The 24,133-nt window shown below is 41.8% G+C and overlaps 1 protein-coding gene across 1 annotated transcript in view; it reads left to right on the forward strand.

The window, feature by feature from the left end:
* Positions 1–686: 686 nt before the first annotated feature.
* The window catches only part of LOC106927302 (E3 ubiquitin-protein ligase pellino homolog 1-like), a 46,494-nt gene continuing 23,047 nt past the window's right edge, over positions 687–24,133 (forward strand). Inside the window, exons 1-2 of the mRNA XM_015002781.2 lie at positions 687–930; positions 8,317–8,483. Coding sequence (XP_014858267.2) covers positions 8,374–8,483 — 110 coding nt within the window. The 5' untranslated portion in view covers positions 687–930; positions 8,317–8,373. The remainder of the gene's footprint in view (positions 931–8,316; positions 8,484–24,133) is intronic.

The raw sequence follows: 24,133 nt of genomic DNA on the forward strand, positions 1-24,133 counted from the left end.
GGAAGGCTTGGTGAAATGTACAAATAATCTAAGGAGAAAAAAGTTCATGGCAATTAAACTGTTGCCTAAAGCAGTCTTGAAGTGAAAAACCCCCTGAAAGTTCTTCCCATGGCAATTAAGTAAAATAAAAAAAAATAATTTCTAAAACTAGGTATTAGGTAGGAGGATTCATATATTTGTACTCCAAAATAAAGACATTCAATGCTTCTTAGCACAAACAAAAATATATAAACAAAACAAAAAGCAGGCCAAGCCGAATGACTGGTTGAATTTTTTGTTGTTGATATACACATGGTTGAACCAGAGGTAGGCAAAATGTTTGCTCAAGTAAGAGTTGCACTACTTCTACATATTTTTACCCAAGTAAAAGTAAAACGTGGCTTTCCAAGAAATTACTCAAGTAAGTTTTAAGAAGTATTTCGTAACAAGGCTAATCAACTACTGATCAGAACATTTGCTTTGATACTGAGAAATGTTGTCATCAGACAGAAAAAAAAATCAAGTTATATACAAATACGCGTATTTTACATTTTAAAATATAAAACTAATACATATTAAGTTACTCAAATAAATGTAACTTAGTAATATTAAAAAGATCTCAGCTGAACAGTGATGAATAAATTCAGCTGGGGGACCTATACAAGCTTCCGGTTTAGTTTTATTTTGAAATCTTCCCGGATGTGGGAACCGTTTATAACTACTACGGTTTCGTCAGAGCTCAGCGTCAGTTTAGAGACGAAGCAAGTTTCTGTCTTTTCCTCCGAGTTTTCCGAAGATTACAAACTCATTAAACTACCAGCGGATATTGCAATAAGGGCAACATTTATATATTTAAGCTCATCGTTGTTTTTCTTTTAGAAAATAAAACCCCAACTATTTCAGTTTCCGAACAAAGCCACCCGGGAGAGATTATACACGACTGTAACTTCGGTGAGTTTATTTGTTAATCATATAGCTTTTCCTCATTCCTTTTAACCACCTATTTTTCCTCAGTGTTGGCGTCGAGTCATATTAAAAGCTAACAACATAGAGCTACTTTTGACTTAACCGAGCAAACAACTTTAAATAGTTAGTAGTAGTTATGGTAAATGTTAAGCTATTGTATTTTTTCCTGGCTTTAATAGTTAGCTCATTGTTAGGACTAACATCTGTCCTTAAACGTTAAATATCAGTCTTGTGGGATAAAAGTTAGCTCCTGTCTTGACTTATAGTTTATTTATTTTTCTGTTACCTTACCTTCAAATATAAATCTAGTTACTCTTTGTTTTTAAAGGACCTTACACTTCTTCTTCTTGTACTTTTAGTTTAAAATTTTGTGTTCTGCTTATTTATACAGCAGTGAATAATTAGAAATGCTGATCCAATCCTTTAATTACAGGGCACAGCAAACACTCCTTTAGGTTGCGCTCAGTTTAAACTGTCAACGGATCCTTGAAAGTTGTCCCTGGCAATGCTTGAGCTTAATAATTTTTATTTTTGTCTCCTCTTCAGTTGTAGTTGACACCACTGGTCCGTCACATCCAAACTGACCAGCTGGCCTTTCTTTGTTCAGCACCACAAACTGATTAGCATGCACCATCCCACTACCACTGCATCTGTCCCAGCAGACGCTGCTTTTGTTCCCCATTTAAAACTTGGGTCTGTGCCCTTTTTGTTCCAACTGTCCCCCCATTGCATCAAAAGCCCATGGACGGGTCGACCCATCTCCACAGGCAAAGGTTGACCTGAAACCTAAACAACGCGTAACCTTAGTGAGCATGAATGGATGCTCAGTTAAGGTGGAATAAAAGTGATGGTCTCGGTTCAGCCTACCTCGTCCTCTAACAATCATATCAGTCTCCTTTTTAACAAAAAAAAAAATAGATAAATCAGTGGCTCAAAAAGATATATTTCAAATGCTTAATTACTAGCTAAATATTTTCCTTTTGAATTCAGTTCAATTCAAAAATACACTCAGTAACTGTTTTTCTAAATGAAATTAAGTGGTATTCAGACCATTATGTCATGTAGTATTTGCACTTTATTTACTTTTCTACTTGCTCACACAAGCTTTATTTTGATCCCAATAATGTTGCTCTTATTTATTTATATATATTTTTGCTTTATTTGTCGGAAACTAGGTATGAGACTATGTTTGTAAACTCCAACAGATAAAAGCCTGAATTAAAATTGAGATTTGTATGCTAAAATCAAGATTCTAATTAAAGCTAAAGTTGACAGGATCAACACTAGTCTGATAGTAATCAGCTCCTTGTACTACACTTCGCCTTCGTCCAGAGGATCTTAACCCTCAGCCACTGAGAAACAATTGCTTGCTGGAGGCGTGGACTCTTGAAGTTTTATATTTTACCCAATCGCTAACATTTGGCCATTACGTGTGTAATTCGCCAGTTCATTGCTATGAAGTTTACCAGAAACCGTGTGCACCATAAACAACCATCTCGTACTGCAAAGAGAGAAGTGCCAAGCCGAACAAGAGGGTCGTAATTCAGTATTGGAAGTATTCGCTTCCTCCGCTGCCATTGCTAAAACTACAGCCAGACCACAAATCTAAAGCAACTCAGAAAATCAATATCATTGTTCACAATTTTTTCTTCTGTTCGCTGATTGGCCAGGTAGAAAATCTACCGGAGAAATCCAGGTCAACGGGAGAAAGTCCAGACGGTGCGTTGACGGTCAATGAGAATCGAGCGGAGTTGCTGTTACTTTTTCAGTTGTCGGACAGAATGTCTAGACGTGACAGCTGCAGCTTCATTCTTCTGCCCGTCGCTGCTGAACCCACAAACCCACAGCTGGACTCTCTCCCTGCCTGCAGTAGGCTCACACTTACTAATAACAGAACCAGGGTGCAAAAACTCTGCTTAATTTGGCGTACAACACTCAAGATTAGAGGCTACATTTCAGAAAAGCGGAAATGTGCGTGTAGCAGCCAGAAGCGACCTTTCTTCGTAAAGAAGTCAAAGCTTTTCCTACGAGTTTTCAGAGCCTTTGCTCTTGATCATGTTGTTTGTGATACTGGGAAGAATGGCACTCAGAAATAGGTTAATGACACTCATAAATGTGCTGATATGAAAGTGTTTGTAGACAATGGCCTGTGGATTGCTCTACTTTTCTATTCCCAAAAACATTTTTTTAGCCAAAGAACAGATCACACAACTTGTTATCATAGCAGAATTCATGAAATGAGACTTTGTGTCCCCACAGTCAGGCACCAACGCTGCGCTCGTCCGTCTGCTCTGCCTTGTATCAACAGATAGTCGTCATGGTAAATCCTGTTGTTTTGAAACTGCGTTGAATTGGAGCTGTTCTCGCTGCATTTGCTGGGTTTTTATAACTGCTGCTTTGCTGATTTTAATATTAATTTTTCAAATTTTCACTAATACCTGTCCATTGCAAACGATTGCAACTGAGGAATGACATTAAATGATTTTTATTTTGAAAAATGGGCATTCTCTGCTTCTTTGCCTACTGGAAATGATTATCAGAAGGGATAAGTTTTACTTATTTCAAGCAGAAACGGGTAATAAAGATGTATTTTGTGTGATGTTTTTTTGTTCCAGCTCTGTACTTGTTTCATACAAGTACAGATGAATTGATGAACATTTTCTTGGGTCACAAAATTGTTTTTAGTGTAAGAAGATTTTCAAAAAGACAAATATTGCACTTAATATTATTTACAATGACTTTCATCTTCACCACTGCCAGGATTTTGGATGACTCAGCTTTTTTGCAACGTAGTCATGCAGAAAAATGATCCAGGTCTGAATGACGCCTAAAGCCGTCCGGCGGCCTCGCTGTGGCTAAACTCAGTCCTGCTGAGTCGTTTGTTGCCTGTGTGGATAAATAATTTAGAGGATGAAACCTGCCACTGCTTTGCAACTGTCGAGTTAGCTGTTACAGAGTCCTAAAATAAGCTTTTTATTTATTTTTATTTTGCAGATGTTGAAACTTGACGCTTAACAAAAAGTGACTGCGACTGCAGGTTTAAACGTCACGGACATTGTACTTTACAGATGGATGTAGTTTTCTTTATGTAGTTCCTTATTGCAAATACAATTTTGTATTAAAATAGACAATTTAGCTAAATAGTATGTTTATTGGATTGGGTTTTTGTGTGTTTTTAACTTTATAGGTTAAAACTCGCTTTAAGTTTCAGTACAGATTTACTTTATATAAACTAAATACTTTATAATTTAGTCTTTAACAGTGTGCTTTGCTGTGTTTATTTCTGTCTTTTTAGTGTACTTTGCAGGATAATTAGTAGACATCAGCCTGTTCAGTTCCTGCATACTTTGTGATGCGTGATGTATGATTTAGTTTGAGGCTGCGTTGGTAAACTAGTTTTCCCTGTTCATGTTGGTTTAGACAGAACAGTAAATGCAAACTAGATGAGCCAATTCTGCCTGTGACTAAATGTGTTTTCCTGCACGACTCGCTTGTTCCCTGATCCCTTGTGATGTTTGTCAGAAATGTGAGTAAATCTGCTCTGATAGAAGTGTTGGTGTAAGGAAGAAACTCATTTTGGTTTAAATAGTTCTGCACAAAAGCAGATGACACTTATGCAGAATTCCCTCATAAAAACATTTTAAAAAATGATCACAAGCCCCAGTCATGCTTACGCTAATACGTCACTATTAGCAGTTTATAAAACAGGCATGTTGTATTGTAACTTTCCAGAAGATCTGTACTAATATTGCATCAATCAATATGCAATTCTTGCAAAGTGCGCAACAGAGCAGAGACGCATGCAGTGTAAATCCGGGGTGATAAAGAAGTGGTTGCTTTGCATGGAGCTTTTTTTTAAATTACCTATTTGACCTCTACTGCAGTGTAGAAATGTAACTGTACTGTGCATTCTTCATGGACTCGTTCCTCCAGATGGTCATCTTGCTCTCAGCCCACGATTTGCATTCATCTAGGGCTGCACCGACTGCAGTTTTCTGGCCAATTGCTGATTACCAATCTTTAAAAAGCATGACCTGCCACTTCAGATTTTGGCCGATACCAATTTTATTTGTCTGAAATGTTGCTAAATGTAGTAAGAAGGTTGCTGAGTTGGTAATACTGGTGTGACTATTAAATGCAAACATGACCTAGTGGGCCTGTCTCAGTCAAACCTTTCTCATGGAAGAAGAAGAGGACAGTCATTGATTTTAGACCTTTGCTGAGGTCGATAAATCGGCTTCACATGCTAGTCAGCCGATCTCCTAAAATTAAGAAATTTGGCTCCGATAAATTGGTGCACCCCTGCATTTAATGGATCAGTAAAAATTGCGTCATAAAGAGGGGGATAAACTAAACTTTTATACAAGTTGCATCCTACTATAAGTCCCAGGACAGGCATTGATTCTGCATTTAATAGCAAAGGAGCCATGACTAACTGTATTTATTGCTCAAACAATAGTTTTTACCAGGCCCCAAATTATTAAAAATCCTTTTTTATTGGTCATATGTCAGAAACAGAAGTTTTTTCAAAATCATTTATTTATTTTAAGCTGCAGTCAATGATTAAATGAATGTATACACAAATTTTTACTTCTTGATTTGAATTAAATGGGTTGCTTGATGTTGTAAAATAACTTTCTGATGAGGAGGAATTGACAGGAAGCTCTTTTAAAACGTATTTATAGTAGTGCTGTTTTCTTTTAAACAATCGGACTTCTTCAAAGGTTTTTTTTTTAAACCTTTCAACCCCTTCATGCTACTTTTTCACACCTTTTAGCTTTCTCTCTCTTGGTATCTTCTGATGCAATCTTGTTTCCTGTCTGTTCGCTCTATTTATTTTTTTTCCTATCTGTAGTATTCTGAGGTAATTTGCAGCAAAAACGTCTTCAGAGTCTTTGCTGTGGTTTTTGGATAAACTTATCAGCTTTCTACTCTCTGATCTTTAGCTGCTCTTCACTAAATACAAAAGGTTAGATGGGGCTTTTCCAGACATAATGACCACTCAATTTGCTTTACACTGGAGCCACATTCACACGCACACGCACACACACACACACACACACACACACACACACACTTATGCACTAATTCACACACGTCGGTAGTCAACTTGGATAAGTGCCTGGCCTTGCACATCGACGTGACAGCAAGAAAGCTGGTATCTAATCTACAACATTATGATTGCAAAACGACTACCCAACGGTAGTCGCTCAGCGTATACATTTTCATTAGAGAATCCTACAGAAAAAAAAATATATTTTAGCCACAATCGCTCTAATCCACCCTGCCGTCTCCATGTTTAATGTTTGATAGTTTGCTTCCTTAACACTTTGATGACTTGGTGCCATAATAATGGATCTGAACTCTAGAAAAATGACTGACCAACACTTGAGTTGTACAGCAGGACAGTGATCAATTTCACACCCGCAATTCTAAATCTTTATAGCTAAAATAAATAAAATTAAGGTTTTGGATGTCATGAAGGAGCACACTGTTTACAGAAGTAATGATAGATGAGGCAATTTATGGATTGATTTTAAAGTCAGCAGGATCGTCACTAGATGACAAGATAAAAGAAGCTAAAAAAAGAATAGCAATGGTCTTTTGTGGAGCATTGACTGCAGCTTCAGTAGATAAATATGTTGGGATGCGTAGTCAGATTGTGAAGGAACGTAAATTTTACGCCATTGTTTTATGTCTAGATTTACCGCGCCTGACTTCTTCTGAAGCAGAATTATGACGCTTGTCTCACATCGATGATGTAAAAGTTGGATAAAATGCCACATGGCTGTTCAGGCTCTCAGGTGCTTTGAAAACTATTGGATACCTCTCCGATTTAGTATCTCTTAGGGAAGTGGCAAAAATCAGAGGTTTTCTTTTTCCTTTTGGGTGAAATAAAATTGCATTTTGGTCGTATTTGCCTGCTGTGTAGATGTAGTCTTTTACATCAATTTGACCTGTGAACTTTGATGCTGGATGCAGTCTTGATTTATTAATGTCACACAATCAGAATATCATATAGGTCAGATCTACCCTGGCACTTGTAGGCAACCATACGGTATGCCTGAAATGTCAATGAGGGACAAAAAACAGGCCGATCATGCTGGAAAACTCCAGTAAATCTGAATTAACGGTTGCATTTTTATTTATCTATTTTTCTCTGTTTATATTTTTCTGTTTTCTGGTGTATGATATTATGTTGTATGATTTTAAAAAAATATTTTCTGAACAGCTTGTTGAAAATGAGAATTTGGTCTTAATCAACTTACCTGGTTAAATAAAATAAAATAATCCTGCTAAGAGAGGGTCAGAATTCCTCCACAGCAAAGTAAAATACATATTAATAATATTTTTTTATTTGAAGGCACCTTTCAAAGAATAAATCTATAAAAGGAATATTAAAATGTCAAACATAATTAAACATTGTATATTGCCAGTTATAGGACTGCTTATGTTAATTGGTAACCATCACAACTGGTCTTATACTCAATTGGTTTAGATAGTGGTTGTTTTTTTAACCTTTTGATAATTGCAGTTTCCAAAAAAAAAAAAAAAACTTTGGATAATATTCATCCATCCACCTTTGTCCCTAGTGGGGTTGGGAGGGTTGCTGGTGCCTATCTCCAGCTAACGTTCATCCTGGACAGGTCGCCAGTCTGTCGCAGGGCCTTTGGATAATATTAAAAAACAAACTGCAAACAAAACATTTCCACACACCGCAGTGGTTCCTCTATTGTGGGCTCCAGACCAAGGGAACCTGACTTGGGAACATTTTTCACAGCATATCTTGAAAATCCAAGCATCTCTCCCTGCTGACCCTCTCTATGTCCAAAAATGGGAAGATGACGATGTTAATAGATGATAAACATCTGTTGAGAATGAACTGGAGTTGCAGATTTACTGCAGAATTTGTCATATAAGCCAGCAGCGTAAGTTGCATTTCTACCCTCTGCGGGTCATGACATCATAAATACGCTTTTGCATGAATGCTGAGCTTGTTTCTTTCTTTTTCTCGGTACAAAGCATTTTTACATTTTTACCAGCGTGCTGCTTAGTGAGTCACCCTGCTGCAGACGTAAATCGCCTCCATTTTACACCTCACAACCCCACTCTGTGTGCTGGGGTGAATGCATACATTGTTTTACCAGTGTTGCCCCGAGTACAAAGACAGTGTGGGTGTATCGAGGAGTATTGAAGCTGTGAGTGGGGCCGTGTTGAAGCCTTTCTCTTTGTGTGTTGTGCATAAATGTGCAAAAAGTTGTTTTGAATTTTAAATGAAAAATGTAGAATGATGTTTTCTTTGGTTGGTTGAAGAAACTTGTTTGATTATTCTTGTCTTTCATAAGCTTGATTATTGATTTTCGTCATCAGATGGAGGTGCTCTGACATTCCTCGAAGGGATAACTCGAAGTGGCAAGGTCCTCACACATGATCCCTCAAAGGGCTGCACAGATGTTTTCACTGGGTCAGGAAAACATCTCGCCCTCCCCGGCTTCCACCAAAGGACCAGTCAGATATGGAGAGCTCATCGTGCTGGGGTAAGATGCTGACTGTTTTGGGTTTTAGAAATGCCCAAATTAAAGTGGCATAAACAATGAAGCATGCATTGCTAAAATGGGAAGAAAAATATACAAATGATCTAATGTGTAAAGTCTAGTTTAAAATACAGAATATAACACATCAGGGAGTCAAACTTCACTATAAAAGAAAGTCTGTTTTCATTTGTGGTTTGCGGGACGTCCAGGATCATCTGGGTAATGGCGCTAAGTACTTTGGCTGGACTATAATAAAAGTTCCTTTAAGTAAGCAAGAGTCAAACCATAGACGACTAAAACAATCTTAAAATCTGTCCTGAACTTCAGTACTTTGTCACTAAGGTCATTTCAGGCTGCAACATTTGGTACAAACCACAAAGAGGTGACTGATCTGAATCAAGGCTGTTTTCATGAGTGAAACTACCAAAATAATGGAAACGAGAAGTAAAAAAATAAATAAAAAATTCACTAAACCTGACACTGCAAGAAAAAGAAAACTGAAGCTGTAGTGAGCGTTCTCAAAATTAACAAATTAACTATTTTAATTGTGGAAAATGTGCTTAGTTTGCGTGTAATTTAATGCCAGCATACGACAGGTATGTAAGTCTTACTTTGAATATAACTGTGTTTTAGTTATAAGCAAGTGTTTTAAACAAAATAACAAAATAAAATAAGTCAAACCTTAAAGTTGACTTGAAAAGCTCAAACAAAAACCTGCTTTCATTGCATTTTTGAAAGTCACTATGCCACATACGTTTTTTTTCCCAGGTTGGATGTTCATTTGCAGTAAATTAAGACATTTTCTCGATTTTTATAAAACTATTTTAATTTACTAAGCAGTTTCAAAAAACTAAAAAATAAATTGTCAGACAAATGGTTGAAACGATTAAAAACTTGATTTAAATCTGCATACAAGGAATTAAAAGTTGTCTAAGCAAGCAGAGATAAAAACTGAGATATGGTTTTGGTTTCACTTGAAGTCTCGGTCTTGGTTTGGGGAAAAACACATGTCACAACTTTACTAAATATAGAAAGATATCAAACATGAGCTTTTTGGTACCGTATTTTCCGCACTATAAGACGCACCTAAAAACCTTCAATTTCCTCAAAAGCCGACAGTGCGCCTTATAATCCGGTGCGCCTTATATATGGACCAATATTGAGCCACAACAGGTCCAGCAACGGACCTTACCACAGGGGCCGCGTTTCATTGGCTAATGCTCATTTTAGGTCACAGTGCAGCTACCACGTGCGTGACCGTCTCACAAACACAAGCTACAGTAGTAAACATATGCTAATGTACATTGTGGACCATCAAAACCATGAATGCCGACTTACCCAGCCTTGCAAGAACAATAGGCATCAGTGATCTTGTCCACAGCTATATTTATGCTGAGGGTGTGAGGATCTGCTGTTTTCCTCATCTATCGGTAGCTTTTAGCTGTGACGCGCACAATGTTGGAGGCATCCAGTGGCTCAAACACCTTGATGTCGTCCAAAAAAGATGACATGAACTTGTTGGTTCCCCTGTCCATTGTCGTGGCTGATATGTTGTGAAAATCCGGCAGAAATGCTACGCTAATTAACTCAGATCGAAATGAAAGACGTCATGTTTACACAGACATGCAGTAGGCTGCTTACGTAGTTGGTCCACTACGGTAAGCAGCCGCCAACTTCTTTTTCCCCCGTAGAAGAAGTAGTGCGCGGTGCATGCTGGGATAGTTGTCAGAACACTGGTTTGTTAATAAAGTTTGATAATACATTTAAAGGGGGGGAGGGGCAGGGGAAGAGAGACAGAGACTGCAGCGGCAGCGTGTCGGTTGGTCTGTGTTACCCAGAAAGCAGTTGGGCATAATATCGCAACACCAACACCGTGAGTGAAACAACGACTGGGCCAGCCTACTATATAAAGTACTCGGGGACCATTTCTTTATTAATGTGGATGTGTAATAATAGAGTATGAAGCGTCTATTCTATGCGCCTTATAATGCGGTGCGCCTAATGTATGAAAAAAGTCCTAAAATAGGCCATTCATTGAAGGTGCGCCTTATAATCCGGTGCGCCTTATAGTGCGGAAAATACGGTAATTGATTGGTAAATGTGCCATAATCCCAAGAAAAGAATGCTATGGGGTCTTTTTGTTATTCAATTTCCAGTTTAGTTCCCATATTGGAAAAATATGTATTTGTACCGCTAACAGAAAACTTAACATCCCTTATTGTCGTACTTGACACACTGCAAGAATGTCAGCGTTTTTCTCACTGCTTAAACTCGCAACTGGGTTTTGATAAGCTATGGTTTTAAAAAAAGTAACATCTATGGATCTCATCAGGTACTGTGAGTAAAAAAATAGGTTGTAAACGATTGTTCCCTCTCAAGAAACTCATGGGTAAATTTGAGGGACAGCACTAGATTGTTGTTTGGACTCATTCCAGGTTTCACAAAGCAAAAACTCAAAATCCTTCCTTGTATTTTTGGTTTCTACTGCCAGTATCATATTTCACTTGAAATAAAACTAAACTAACCTACAAGTAACTTCTTAGCAAGATATAGGAGCTTATTTCAGACCAATAGTTCCTTAATATTGATGAAAAAGTTCTAGTTTAACTTGTATTTCTTATTACAAGTGAAATAATCTGGTGAAATTAATACTTTTTAAAATCAATACCAAAGGATTACTTTCTTAAAATAAGGTAACATCTTGCTAAAGAAAGTTACTTGTAAAGTAGTTTTATCTTCAAATGGTCTAAAATATTTGCACGAGACATTAGACAAAAATAGTTGGTGAGATTTTGTGTTTTTGCAATGTTATGAAAACACAGAAAACTATGCAAAATACTAAGGATGCACCGATTGCAGTTTTCTGGCCGATTACAGATCTATTAAAAAGCCTAACTTACTGATTCCAATTTTGGCTGCTATCATTTTTTTTTGTCTGAAATGTTGCTCAATGTGTAAAGAAAGTTGCTGAATTGGCAACAATGGGGTGACTATTAACTGTAAATGCACAGACATGATCTGATCGGCCGGTTTATCAGTCAAACCTCTCTCACAGGAGAAAAGAAAAGCACAGTGGTTGATGACATCGGTGGCTAAGATCGGCTTCACATGTAAAAATCGGCCGATCTCTGATCCCCCACAATTAAGGAAATCGCCACCGATAAATTGGTGCACCTTTACAAAATACTACATCTGGATGAATACTGGAAACCAGTAATTTATTAGAAACAATTTACATATTTTACTGGTGTACAGAGAACATCTTCCCCTCTGAAAAACCGTTTGATTGTCGCAAGCAATCAAGCTTGCACTGTGTTTTTATTACAAGTTTAATGAAGACACTCTTATTTTTCTAGCATCACGCGGACAAAAAAAAGCTCTGGTTACACTCGTATTTATGAAAACAAGCACTCGTGTAATCATAACTGGCAACGCTGGGTCTTGGCTCAATCTATCGGTTTATTGTTTGGCTGCTGCGTAGCTCAGCTTAAATCCAGTCAAGTGTTGAGAAACCCGACCACAGCAAAGAATTCAGCTGACTTCCTGACTCGGAGCCATTCACTGCGGTTCAGGGAAGTCGAAGGACGTCAGGAAAGTTGTGGCTACTGCGGTGTGAGACTTTTTGTTTGCTTTTGCATTGTACTGTCCCCATATGAAATTAAACAGTCTGGGAGGCTTTGCAACCCGTCAATTATTCTACTCATAAGGTTTCATTTTAAAGACCCATATAGTTTATGCAAACAGAAGCTGAGTTTGGTGTGATTCAGTGGAGCCACATTGGAAGTGGGGGTGGTCTGACCTTGTCTATAAAAGGAGGGAGGGAGTTTCTAGGTCTGAATTGCAGGAAGTGTGCATTATCCATTAAGAGAATAGCTTGGCTTTTAACTGAGCTCCTGTTTACTTGACCTGCGGCTTAAAGTCTGGCTCTGAAGATAACCTCCAACTAAACTGACTTTTTAATTAAAGCTTCTGTCATCTTAAATGTCATGGAGTTCATAAGATGATAATCTTCGTTGTGGTGTTTAGCAAACTAATTAAAGTTAGATTTGTTTGCTGTCCTTGTTGTTTCAGTGGATGATTATGAATCACCAAAACTCTGCAGCCTCGTCTTGAATCTGGATAGAAAGTGTTCATTCTTCTTCTACAGAGATTTCTCCAGTGAGCCTGTGAACAAAATATACTACAGAGAAAACCTCAATTACAATTTGCACCTACGGACATTAGGAGAAGGATTACTGAGTAAAATCCATTTAAGAATATATTTATCTCCAACAGATCCAAAACATGTTAATGTTAATTTAACTGCATGTCCAAAATGCATTAAATATGTGAGTTTTAGCAATAATTAGTTGTTGGAGATCATTTTCTGTTCAAGATTAGATCTTAAACCTCCTGATTTAAGTTAGCTATTGACGAATGAATAGAACTGAATTATTAGGCCCGAGCAGCTAAGCGCTGCGAGAGCCTATTGAAACTGTGCTGTTTATTAGGCCCGAGCAGCTAAGCGCTGCGAGAGCCTATTGAAACTGTGCTGTAAATTAGGCCCGAGCAGCTATCGCTGCGAGAGCCTATTGAAACCTTGCTGTTTATTAGGCCCGAGCAGCTAAGCGCTGCGAGAGCCTATTGAAACTGTACTGTTTTATTATTTTTATTGTGCCAAAAGAATTGGCTTTTTGGGGGCTTTCTCATATTCAAAAACTCACCAAACTTGGCGGGGGCATAGAGCCCGTGTAAAATTTACGTATTTTAAGGTCCCCAGAAAAATCGCACAAGAAACGGCTCAAGGGCGCCACCTAGCAACTTTCAAAAGACCCTTTCCTATTCACTTACTTTATCGTAGAGACTTGAAACTTGGTTCACTTGTACAGCTCCCCAAAACACTCAGAATTTACAATTAATGTCATAGTGCAAGTATCACAGATTGTCGGCCATTTTGGATTAAAGTTCCGATTTTGACCCGATTTTGGGCGTTTGCAGGGTTCGCATTTGATCGAACTTGTCCTAGGGATTTCGATCGATCGGCTTCAAACTCGGTCAGATCGTTCATAAGGCATGGCCGATCCAAAGTTATCGTAGGTTTGCGTTTTCGGGCTTGCTGAAGGGGTCTTTCCGGGGGTCAAAGGTCACCGATTCGCCATGAAACATCAAACTGTTATAACTCTTTGAAAAAAACTCATAGAAGCACCAAACTTTCAGTGATTGATCATCATGGGATGCTCTACAATACCCAACGGTCAAATGATGACGTCACTTAGGCCACGCCCCCTGAGAACAGGAAGTGTCATTTTTTACGCTGAACGGTCGCTATCTGACCCCTTTGACCTAATCGAGGTGAAACTGTGTCCACAGACAGAAAACATGTTGGTGTGTTGAGGATTCCAAGCCAAGCTCATTTGAATCCAGCAGGTGGGCGTGGCGGCGTGGCGAAGTGACCCTAAACGCCGTGTCCTTACGTTTGGCTGTGGATTCCACAATTTTGAGGCCAGCTGCACCAAACTTGACATGAGTGATCCTGGTAGGGTCCCCTACGATCCTATGTTGTCATAGTCTGACGTCATCTAAGCCCCGCCCCCTCAGAACAGGAAGTGCTTTTTTTTCCATGGAAAGCTGCCTTTCTGGCTCACTGCACCTAATCAACATGATTCTGTGTTGGATGACAGATAACATGTTAGTGTCACTTGCTTTAAAGCGCCAAGAGTCTTCTGTAGAGGGCGTGGCCGTGGGACCGCGGCGAAGCAGAGGTAACGCCGCCGCCATACGTTTGGCTCTGGATTCCACATCGTTCAGCCCAGCTGCACCAAACTCACTAGGATGCATCCTTATCCATCCCCGAACAGGAATCCATAACAGTCGTTGATGGGCGTGGCCTAATTTCTCTACAGCGCCCCCTAGAAATTTTTAAATGATCAGCCCCAAGCCATGCTTTAACCTAGAATTATGAAACTTGGTACACATGTGTATCATGTCAGGACCTACAAAAAAGTCTCTTGGAGCCATGGTGCAAACCCAACAGGAAGTCGGCCATTTTGGATCAAAATCAGCCATTTCCTCTTTTTCATAGACGTCGCATCTGATCTATCTCCTCCTGCAGCTTTTGAGATAGAGACTTCAAACTCAGTCAGCAGAGACTTGAGACATTAAAGATGAAAAGTTATCGTAGGAATTTTTCTATGTCAAAGCATGTGGGCGTGGCTAAGTCCCAAACTTTGACTATTCGCCATGAAACATCAAGATGCAATAACTTCCACATAGAAGGTCACAGCTGCATCAGACTTCCTATATCTGACTACAGACCACCCCTCATCACATTGAGATGGTCAGTTGATGACATCACCTTAACCCCGCCCACTTCCGACAGGAAGTCACCTGTTTTTTCTATTGTATGTCTTACTTTTACTCTCTAAGTCATATGGGTTTCATCCGGTGTAGGCTGACATGACATGATATGATGATGAACTCTCCCATGATGAACTCGACTGACCCGTGGGGGCGTGGCTAAGTCCCAAACTTTGACTATACAGCATGAAACATGAATGTGAAATAACTTCCTAATGCCAGGTCACAGCTGCATCAGACTTTCTATGTCTCATTATAGACCAGTCCTCATCACAGTTAGGTGGTCGATTGATGACATCACCTTAGCCCCGCCCACTTCCGACAGGAAGTCACCTGTTTTTTCTACTGTATGTCTGACTTTTACTCTCTAAGTCATATGGGTTTCATCCTGTGCAGACTGACATAAAATGCCATGAAGATGAACTCTGTCAATGGCATCTGACCCTTGTGGGTGTGGCAAAAATGGCTGTCCCTCGCCATATGCATACGATCGTCTCTTATTCACAAACGCATCATCCCATTTGCTCCAGACTTTTTATGACTGACACTTGTGAACCTCTAAGGAGCCCAATAGAGTTTAATTGCAATTTGACTCTACTGCGCACCCAGGTTAATCAAACACCTGTGTCTCCTTGCGATATCAGCTGATCTACACCAGATTTTTGTGCATTGACTGGGAGCAATGTCGAACATGACAGGGTGACTATCTTCAGGGCGGGTTTGGCAGCTCCGTGAGAGCAAGGCGGTGGCTGGGGGTAGGCGGTGGCTGGGGTGACATGGTGCTGAGGGGAGGCAGTGGCTGGGGGGAGGTGGTGCTGAGGGGAGGCGGTGGCTGAGGGGAGGCGGTGCTGGAACATCCGCGGTGGCTAGGCTTGAGCGGCGCTTGGCTGCGAGGGCCGCTTGAGGCTCCGCGGAGCTTTAATTAGGCCCGAGCAGCTAAGCGCTGCGAAGGCCTATTGTAATCGCGCTGTTTCTTATTAGGCCCGAGCAGCTAAGCGCTGCGAGAGCCTATTGAAACTGTGCTGTTTATTATTATAGTTCTTGTGCCAAAAGAATTGGCTTTTTGGGGGCTTTCTCATATTCAAAAACTCACCAAACTTGGCGGGGGCATAGAGCCCGTGTAAAATTTACGTATTTTAAGGTCCCCAGAAAAATCGCACAAGAAACGGCTCAAGGGCGCCACCTAGCAACTTTCAAAAGACCCTTTCCTATTCACTTACTTTATCGTAGAGACTTGAAACTTGGTACACTTGTAGAGCTCCCCAAGACGCTCTGAATTTACAATTAATGTCATAGTGCAAGTATCACAGATTGTCGGCCATTTTGGATTGAAGTTCCGATTTTGACCCGATTTTGGCCGTTTACAGGGTTCGCATTTGATCGAACTTGTCCTAGGGATTTCGATCGATCGGCTTCAAACTCGGTCAGATCGTTCATAAGGCATGGCCGATCCAAAGTTATCGTAGGTTTGCGTTTTCGGGCTTGCTGAAGGGGTCTTTCCGGGGGTCAAAGGTCACCGATTCGCCATGAAACATCAAACTGTTATAACTCTTTGAAAAAAACTCATAGAAGCACCAAACTTTCAGTGATTGATCATCATGGGATGCTCTACAATACCCAACGGTCAAATGATGACGTCACTTAGGCCACGCCCCCTGAGAACAGGAAGTGTCATTTTTTACGCTGAACGGTCGCTATCTGACCCCTTTGACCTAATCGAGGTGAAACTGTGTCCACAGACAGAAAACATGTTGGTGTGTTGAGGATTCCAAGCCAAGCTCATTTGAATCCAGCAGGTGGGCGTGGCGGCGTGGCAAAGTGACCCTAAACGCCGTGTCCTTACGTTTGGCTGTGGATTCCACAATTTTGAGGCCAGCTGCACCAAACTTGACATGAGTGATCCTGGTAGGGTCCCCTACGATCCTATGTTGTCATAGTCTGACGTCATCTAAGCCCCGCCCCCTCAGAACAGGAAGTGCTTTTTTTTCCATGGAAAGCTGCCTTTCTGGCTCACTGCACCTAATCAACATGATTCTGTGTTGGATGACAGATAACATGTTAGTCTCACTTGCTTTAAAGCGCCAAGAGTCTTCTGTAGAGGGCGTGGCCGTGGGACCGCGGCGAAGCAGAGGTAACGCCGCCGCCATACGTTTCGCTCTAGATTCCACATCGTTCAGCCCAGCTGCACCAAACTCACTAGGATGCATCCTTATCCATCCCCGAACAGGAATCCATAACAGTCGTTGATGGGCGTGGCCTAATTTCTCTACAGCGCCCCCTAGAAATTTTTAAATGATCAGCCCCAAGCCATGCTTTAACCTAGAATTATGAAACTTGGTACACATGTGTATCATGTCAGGACCTACAAAAAAGTCTCTTGGAGCCATGGTGCAAACCCAACAGGAAGTCGGCCATTTTGGATCAAAATCAGCCATTTCCTCTTTTTCATAGACATCGCATCTGATCTATCTCCTCCTGCAGCTTTTGAGATAGAGACTTCAAACTCAGTCAGCAGAGACTTGAGACATTAAAGATGAAAAGTTATCGTAGGAATTTTTCTATGTCAAAGCATGTGGGCGTGGCTAAGTCCCAAACTTTGACTATTCGCCATGAAACATCAAGATGCAATAACTTCCACATAGAAGGTCACAGCTGCATCAGACTTCCTATATCTGACTACAGACCACCCCTCATCACATTGAGATGGTCAGTTGATGACATCACCTTAACCCCGCCCACTTCCGACAGGAAGTCACCTGTTTTTTCTATTGTATGTCTTACTTTTACTCTCTAAGTCATATGGGTTTCATCCGGTGTAGGCTGACATGACATGATATGATGATGAACTCTCCCATGATGAACTCGACTGACCCGTGGGGGCGTGGCTAAGTCCCAAACTTTGACTATACAGCATGAAACATGAATGTGAAATAACTTCCAAATGCCAGGTCACAGCTGCATCAGACTTTCTATGTCTCATTATAGACCAGCCTTCATCATAGTTAGGTGGTCGATTGATGACATCACCCTAGCCCCGCCCACTTCCGACAGGAAGTAACCTCTTTCTTCAATTGTATGTCTTACTTTTACTCTCTAATTCTTATGGGTTTCATCCTGTGCAGGCTGACATGAAATGACATGATGATGAACTCTCCCATGATGAACTCTACTGACCCGTGGGGGCGTGGCTAAGTCCCAAACTTTGACTATACACCATGAAACATGAATGTGAAATAACTTCCAAATGCCAGGTCACAGCTGCATCAGACTTTCTGTGTCTCATAGATCAGCAATCATCACAGTTAGGTGGTCGATTGATGACGTCACCTTAGCCCCGCCCACTTCCGACAGGAAGTGACCTGTTTTTTCTACTGTATGTCTTACTTTTTCTCTCTAATTCTTATGGGTTTCATCCTGTGCAGACTGACATGAAATGAAATGATGATGAACTCTGCCGTGATGAACTCTACTGACCCGTGGGGGCGTGGCTAAGTCCCAAACTTTGAATATACATCATGAAACATGAATGTGAAATTACTTCCTAATGCCAGGTCACAGATGCATCAGACTTTCTATGTGTCATTATAGACCAGCCATCATGACAGTTAGGTGGTCGATTGATGACATAACATTAGCCCCGCCCACTTCTGACAGGAAGTCACCTGTTTTTTCTACTGTATGTCTTACTTTTACACTCTAAAACATGTTGGTGTGTCATGGATTCCAACCCTGTGCACACTGACATAACATGAGATGATGATGAACTCTGTCAATGCCTACAGACCCGTGGGGGAGTGGCAAAATGGCTGTCCCTCGCCATATGCATACGATCGTCTCTTATTCACAAACGCATCATCCTATTTGCACCAGACTTTTTATGAGTGAAACTTGTGAACCTCTGAGGAGCCCAATACAGTTTAATTGCAATTTGACTCCACTGCGCCCCCTAGGTTAATCAAACAGCTGTATCTCCTTGCCACATGGCCCAATCTGCTCCAGATTTTGGGTGCATGGCCAGTCAACGCTGCCGAAGACATCGAAGCGGATCGCATGGAGGACGGCGCGCGAGCGTCAGCGGTGGCCGGCGGGAGGCGGTGCTGGAACATCCGCGGTGGCTATAGGCTTGAGCGGCGCTTGGCTGCGAGGGCCGCTTGAGGCTCCGCGGAGCTTTAATTATTATTATTATTATTATTATTATAGTTCTTGTGCCAAATGAATTGGCTTTTTGGGGGCTTTATCATATTCAAAAACTCACCAAACGTGGCGGGGGCATAGAGCCCGTGTAAAATTTACGTATTTTAAGGTCCTCAGAAAAATCGCACAAGAAACGGCTCAAGGGCGCCACCTGGCAAATTTCAAAGGACCCTTTCCTATTCACTTACTTTATCGTAGAGACTTGAAACTTGGTACACTTGTAGAGCTCCCCAAGACACTCAGAATTTACAATTAATGTCATAGTGCAAGTATCACAGAATGTCGGCCATTTTGGATTGAAATTCCGATTTTGACCCGATTTTGGCCGTTTACAGGGTTCGCATTTTTTCGAACTTGTCCTAGGGATTTCGATCGATCGGCTTCAAACTCGGTCAGATCGTTCATAAGGCATGGCCGATCCAAAGTTATCGTAGGTTTGCGTTTTCGACCTTCCTGAAGGGGGGTTACCTGGGGTCAAAGTTCACCTAGTCGCCATGAAAAATAAAACGGTTATAACTTTTACAAAAAAACTCACAGCAGCACCAAACTGTCAGTGATTGATCATCATCGGGTCCCCTACAATACCCAATGGTCAAATGATGACATCACTTAGGCCACGCCCCCTTAGAACAGGAAGTGTCATTTTTTACTGTGAATGGTCGCTATCTGACCCCTTTGACCTAATCAACATGAAACTGTGTCCACAGACAGAAAACATGTTGGTGTGTCATGGATTCCAACCCTGTTTCGCTTTGATGGAGCAGGTGGAAGTGGCAGCGTGGCGAACTGACCTGTAACGCCGTCGCCATACGTTTGGCTGTAGATTCCACAATTTTAAGCCCAGCTGCACCAAACTTCACATGAGTGATCCTGGTGGGATGCCTTACGATCCTATGTCGTCATAGTCTGACGTCATCTAAGCCCCGCCCCCTCAGAACAGGAAGTGCCTTTTTTTGACTTGTAAAGCTCCATCTATGGTTCTCTCAACCTAATCAAGATGATTCTGTGTTGGATGACAGATAACATGTTGGTCTCACTTGCTTTAAAGCGCCAAGAGTCTTCAGTAGAGGGCGTGGCCGTGGCAGCGCGGCGAAGCAGAGGGAACGCCGCCGCCATACGTTTGCCTCTAGATTCCACATCGTTCAGCCCAGCTGCACCAAACTCACTAGGATGCATCCTTATTTATCCCCGAACAGGAATCCATAACAGTCGTTCATGGGCGTGGCCTAATTTCTCTACAGCGCCCCCTAGAATTATTTAAATAATCAGCCCCAAGCCATGCTTTAACCTAGAATTATGAAACTTGGTACACATGTGTATGATGTCAGGACCTACAAAAAAGTCTCTTGGAGCCATGGTGCAAACCCAAAAGGAAGTCGGCCATTTTGGATCAAAATCCGCCATTTACTGTTTTTCATAGACGTCACATCTGATCCATCTCCTCCTACAGCTTTCGAGATACAGACTTCAAACTCAGTCAGCAGAGAGTTGAGACACTAAAGGTCTGAAGTTATCACAGGAATTTTTGTGTGTCAAAGCGTGTGGGCGTGGCAAAGTCCCAAACTTTGACTATTCACCATTAAGCATCAAAGTGACATAACATGCACATACAAGGTCACAGCTGCATCAGACTTTCTATGTCTCATTATAGACCAGTCCTCATCACGGTTAGGTGGTCGATTGATGACATCACCTTAGCCCCGCCCACTTCCGACAGGAAGTCACCTGTTTTTTCTACTGTATGTCTTACTTTTACACTCTAAGTCATATGGGATTCATCCTGTGCAGACTGACATAAAATGACATGAAGATGAACTCTGTCAATGCCTACTGATGCGTGGGGGCGTCGCAAAATGGCTGTCCCTCGCCATATGCATACGATCATCTCTTATTCACAGACACATCATCCGATTTACACCAGACTTTTTATGAGTGACACTTGTGAACCTCTAAGGAGCCCAGTGGAGTTTAATTGCAATTTGACTCCACTGCGCCCCCTATGTTAATCAAACAGCTGTATCTCCTCTCTACATGGCCCGATGTGCTCCAGATTTTTGGTTCATCGCCAGGGAGCTCTGCCGAAGCCGTAAAAGCGGATAGCGTGGATGAGGGCGCGCGAGCGTCGGCGGTGGCGGGCGGGTGGCGGTGCTGGTACCCCCGCGGTGGCTATAGGCCGGAGCAGCGCTAGCTGCGAGGGCCGCTTGAGGCTCCGCGGAGCTTTAATTAGGCCCGAGCAGCTAAGCGCTGCGAGAGCCTATTGAAACCTTGCTGTTTCTTATTATTATAGTTCTTCAGCCAAATGAATTGGCTTTTTGGGGGCTTTATCATATTCAAAAACTCACCAAACTTGGCGGGGGCATAGAGCCCGTGTAAAATTTACGTATTTTAAGGTACCTGCAAAAATCGCACAAGAAACGGCTCAAGGGCGCCACCTAGCAACTTTCGAAAGACCCTTTCCTATTCACTTACTTTATAGTAGAGACTTGAAATTTGGTACACTTGTAGAGCTCCCCAAGACACTCAGAATTTACAATTAATGTCATAGTGCAAGTATCACAGATTGTCGGCCATTTTGGATTAAAGTTCCGATTTTGACCCGATTTTGGGCGTTTGCAGGGTTCGCATTTGATCGAACTTGTCCTAGGGATTTCGATCGATCGGCTTCAAACTCGGTCAGATCGTTCATAAGGCATGGCCGATCCAAAGTTATCGTAGGTTTGCGTTTTCGGGCTTGCTGAAGGGGTCTTTCCGGGGGTCAAAGGTCACCGATTCGCCATGAAACATCAAACTGTTATAACTCTTTGAAAAAAACTCATAGAAGCACCAAACTTTCAGTGATTGATCATCATGGGATGCTCTACAATACCCAACGGTCAAATGATGACGTCACTTAGGCCACGCCCCCTGAGAACAGGAAGTGTCATTTTTTACGCTGAACGGTCGCTATCTGACCCCTTTGACCTAATCGAGGTGAAACTGTGTCCACAGACAGAAAACATGTTGGTGTGTTGAGGATTCCAAGCCAAGCTCATTTGAATCCAGCAGGTGGGCGTGGCGGCGTGGCGAAGTGACCCTAAACGCCGTGTCCTTACGTTTGGCTGTGGATTCCACAATTTTGAGGCCAGCTGCACCAAACTTGACATGAGTGATCCTGGTAGGGTCCCCTACGATCCTATGTTGTCATAGTCTGACGTCATCTAAGCCCCGCCCCCTCAGAACAGGAAGTGCTTTTTTTTCCATGGAAAGCTGCCTTTCTGGCTCACTGCACCTAATCAACATGATTCTGTGTTGGATGACAGATAACATGTTAGTGTCACTTGCTTTAAAGCGCCAAGAGTCTTCTGTAGAGGGCGTGGCCGTGGGACCGCGGCGAAGCAGAGGTAACGCCGCCGCCATACGTTTGGCTCTAGATTCCACATCGTTCAGCCCAGCTGCACCAAACTCACTAGGATGCATCCTTATCCATCCCCGAACAGGAATCCATAACAGTCGTTGATGGGCGTGGCCTAATTTCTCTACAGCGCCCCCTAGAAATTTTTAAATGATCAGCCCCAAGCCATGCTTTAACCTAGAATTATGAAACTTGGTACACATGTGTATGATGTCAGGACCTACAAAAAAGTCTCTTGGAGCCATGGTGCAAACCCAACAGGAAGTCGGCCATTTTGGATCAAAATCAGCCATTTCCTCTTTTTCATAGACATCGCATCTGATCTATCTCCTCCTGCAGCTTTTGAGATAGAGACTTCAAACTCAGTCAGCAGTGACTTGAGACATTAAAGATGAAAAGTTATCGTAGGAATTTTTCTATGTCAAAGCATGTGGGCGTGGCTAAGTCCCAAACTTTGACTATACAGCATGAAACATGAATGTGAAATAACTTCCAAATGCCAGGTCACAGCTGCATCACACTTTCTATGTCTCATTATAGACCAGCCTTCATCATAGTTAGGTGGTCGATTGATGACATCACCCTAGCCCCGCCCACTTCCGACAGGAAGTAACCTCTTTCTTCAATTGTATGTCTTACTTTTACTCTCTAATTCTTATGGGTTTCATCCTGTGCAGGCTGACATGAAATGACATGATGATGAACTCTCCCATGATGAACTCTACTGACCCGTGGGGGCGTGGCTAAGTCCCAAACTTTGACTATACACCATGAAACATGAATGTGAAATAACTTCCAAATGCCAGGTCACAGCTTCATCAGACTTTCTATGTCTCATTATAGATAAGCCCTCATCACAGTTATGTGGTCGATTGATGACATCACCCTTGCCCCGCCCACTTCCGACAGGAAGTCACCTCTATTTTCTACTGTATGTCTGACTTTTACTCTCTAAGTAATGTTGGTGTGTCATGGATTCCAACCCTGTGCAGGCTGACATAAAATGAGATGATGATGAACTCTGTAAATGCCTACTGCTAAGTTTGGGACTAAGCGTGGCTTAGTCCCAAACTTTGACTATTCACCATGAAACATGAATGTGAAATAACTTCCTAATGCCAGGTCACAGCTGCATCAGACTTTCTATGTCTCATTATAGACCAGTCCTCATCACAGTTAGGTGGTCGATTGATGACATCACCTTAGCCCCGCCCACTTCCGACAGGAAGTCACCTGTTTTTTCTACTGTATGTCTGACTTTTACTCTCTAAGTCATATGGGTTTCATCCTGTGCAGACTGACATAAAATGCCATGAAGATGAACTCTGTCAATGGCATCTGACCCTTGTGGGTGTGGCAAAAATGGCTGTCCCTCGCCATATGCATACGATCGTCTCTTATTGACAAACGCATCATCCCATTTGCTCCAGACTTTTTATGAGTGACACTTGTGAACCTCTAAGGAGCCCAATAGAGTTTAATTGCAATTTGACTCTACTGCGCACCCAGGTTAATCAAACACCTGTGTCTCCTTGCGATATCAGCTGATCTACACCAGATTTTTGTGCATTGACTGGGAGCAATGTCGAACATGAAAGGGTGACTATCTTCAGGGCGGGTTTGGCAGCTCCGTGAGAGCAAGGCGGTGGCTGGGGGTAGGCGGTGGCTGGGGTGACATGGTGCTGAGGGGAGGCAGTGGCTGGGGGGAGGTGGTGCTGAGGGGAGGCGGGGG

Source organism: Poecilia mexicana, unplaced genomic scaffold (assembly GCF_051168715.1).
Source record: "Poecilia mexicana isolate PSO_F unplaced genomic scaffold, ASM5116871v1 scaffold_1, whole genome shotgun sequence".
Classification (NCBI taxonomy): Eukaryota; Metazoa; Chordata; class Actinopteri; order Cyprinodontiformes; family Poeciliidae; genus Poecilia; species Poecilia mexicana.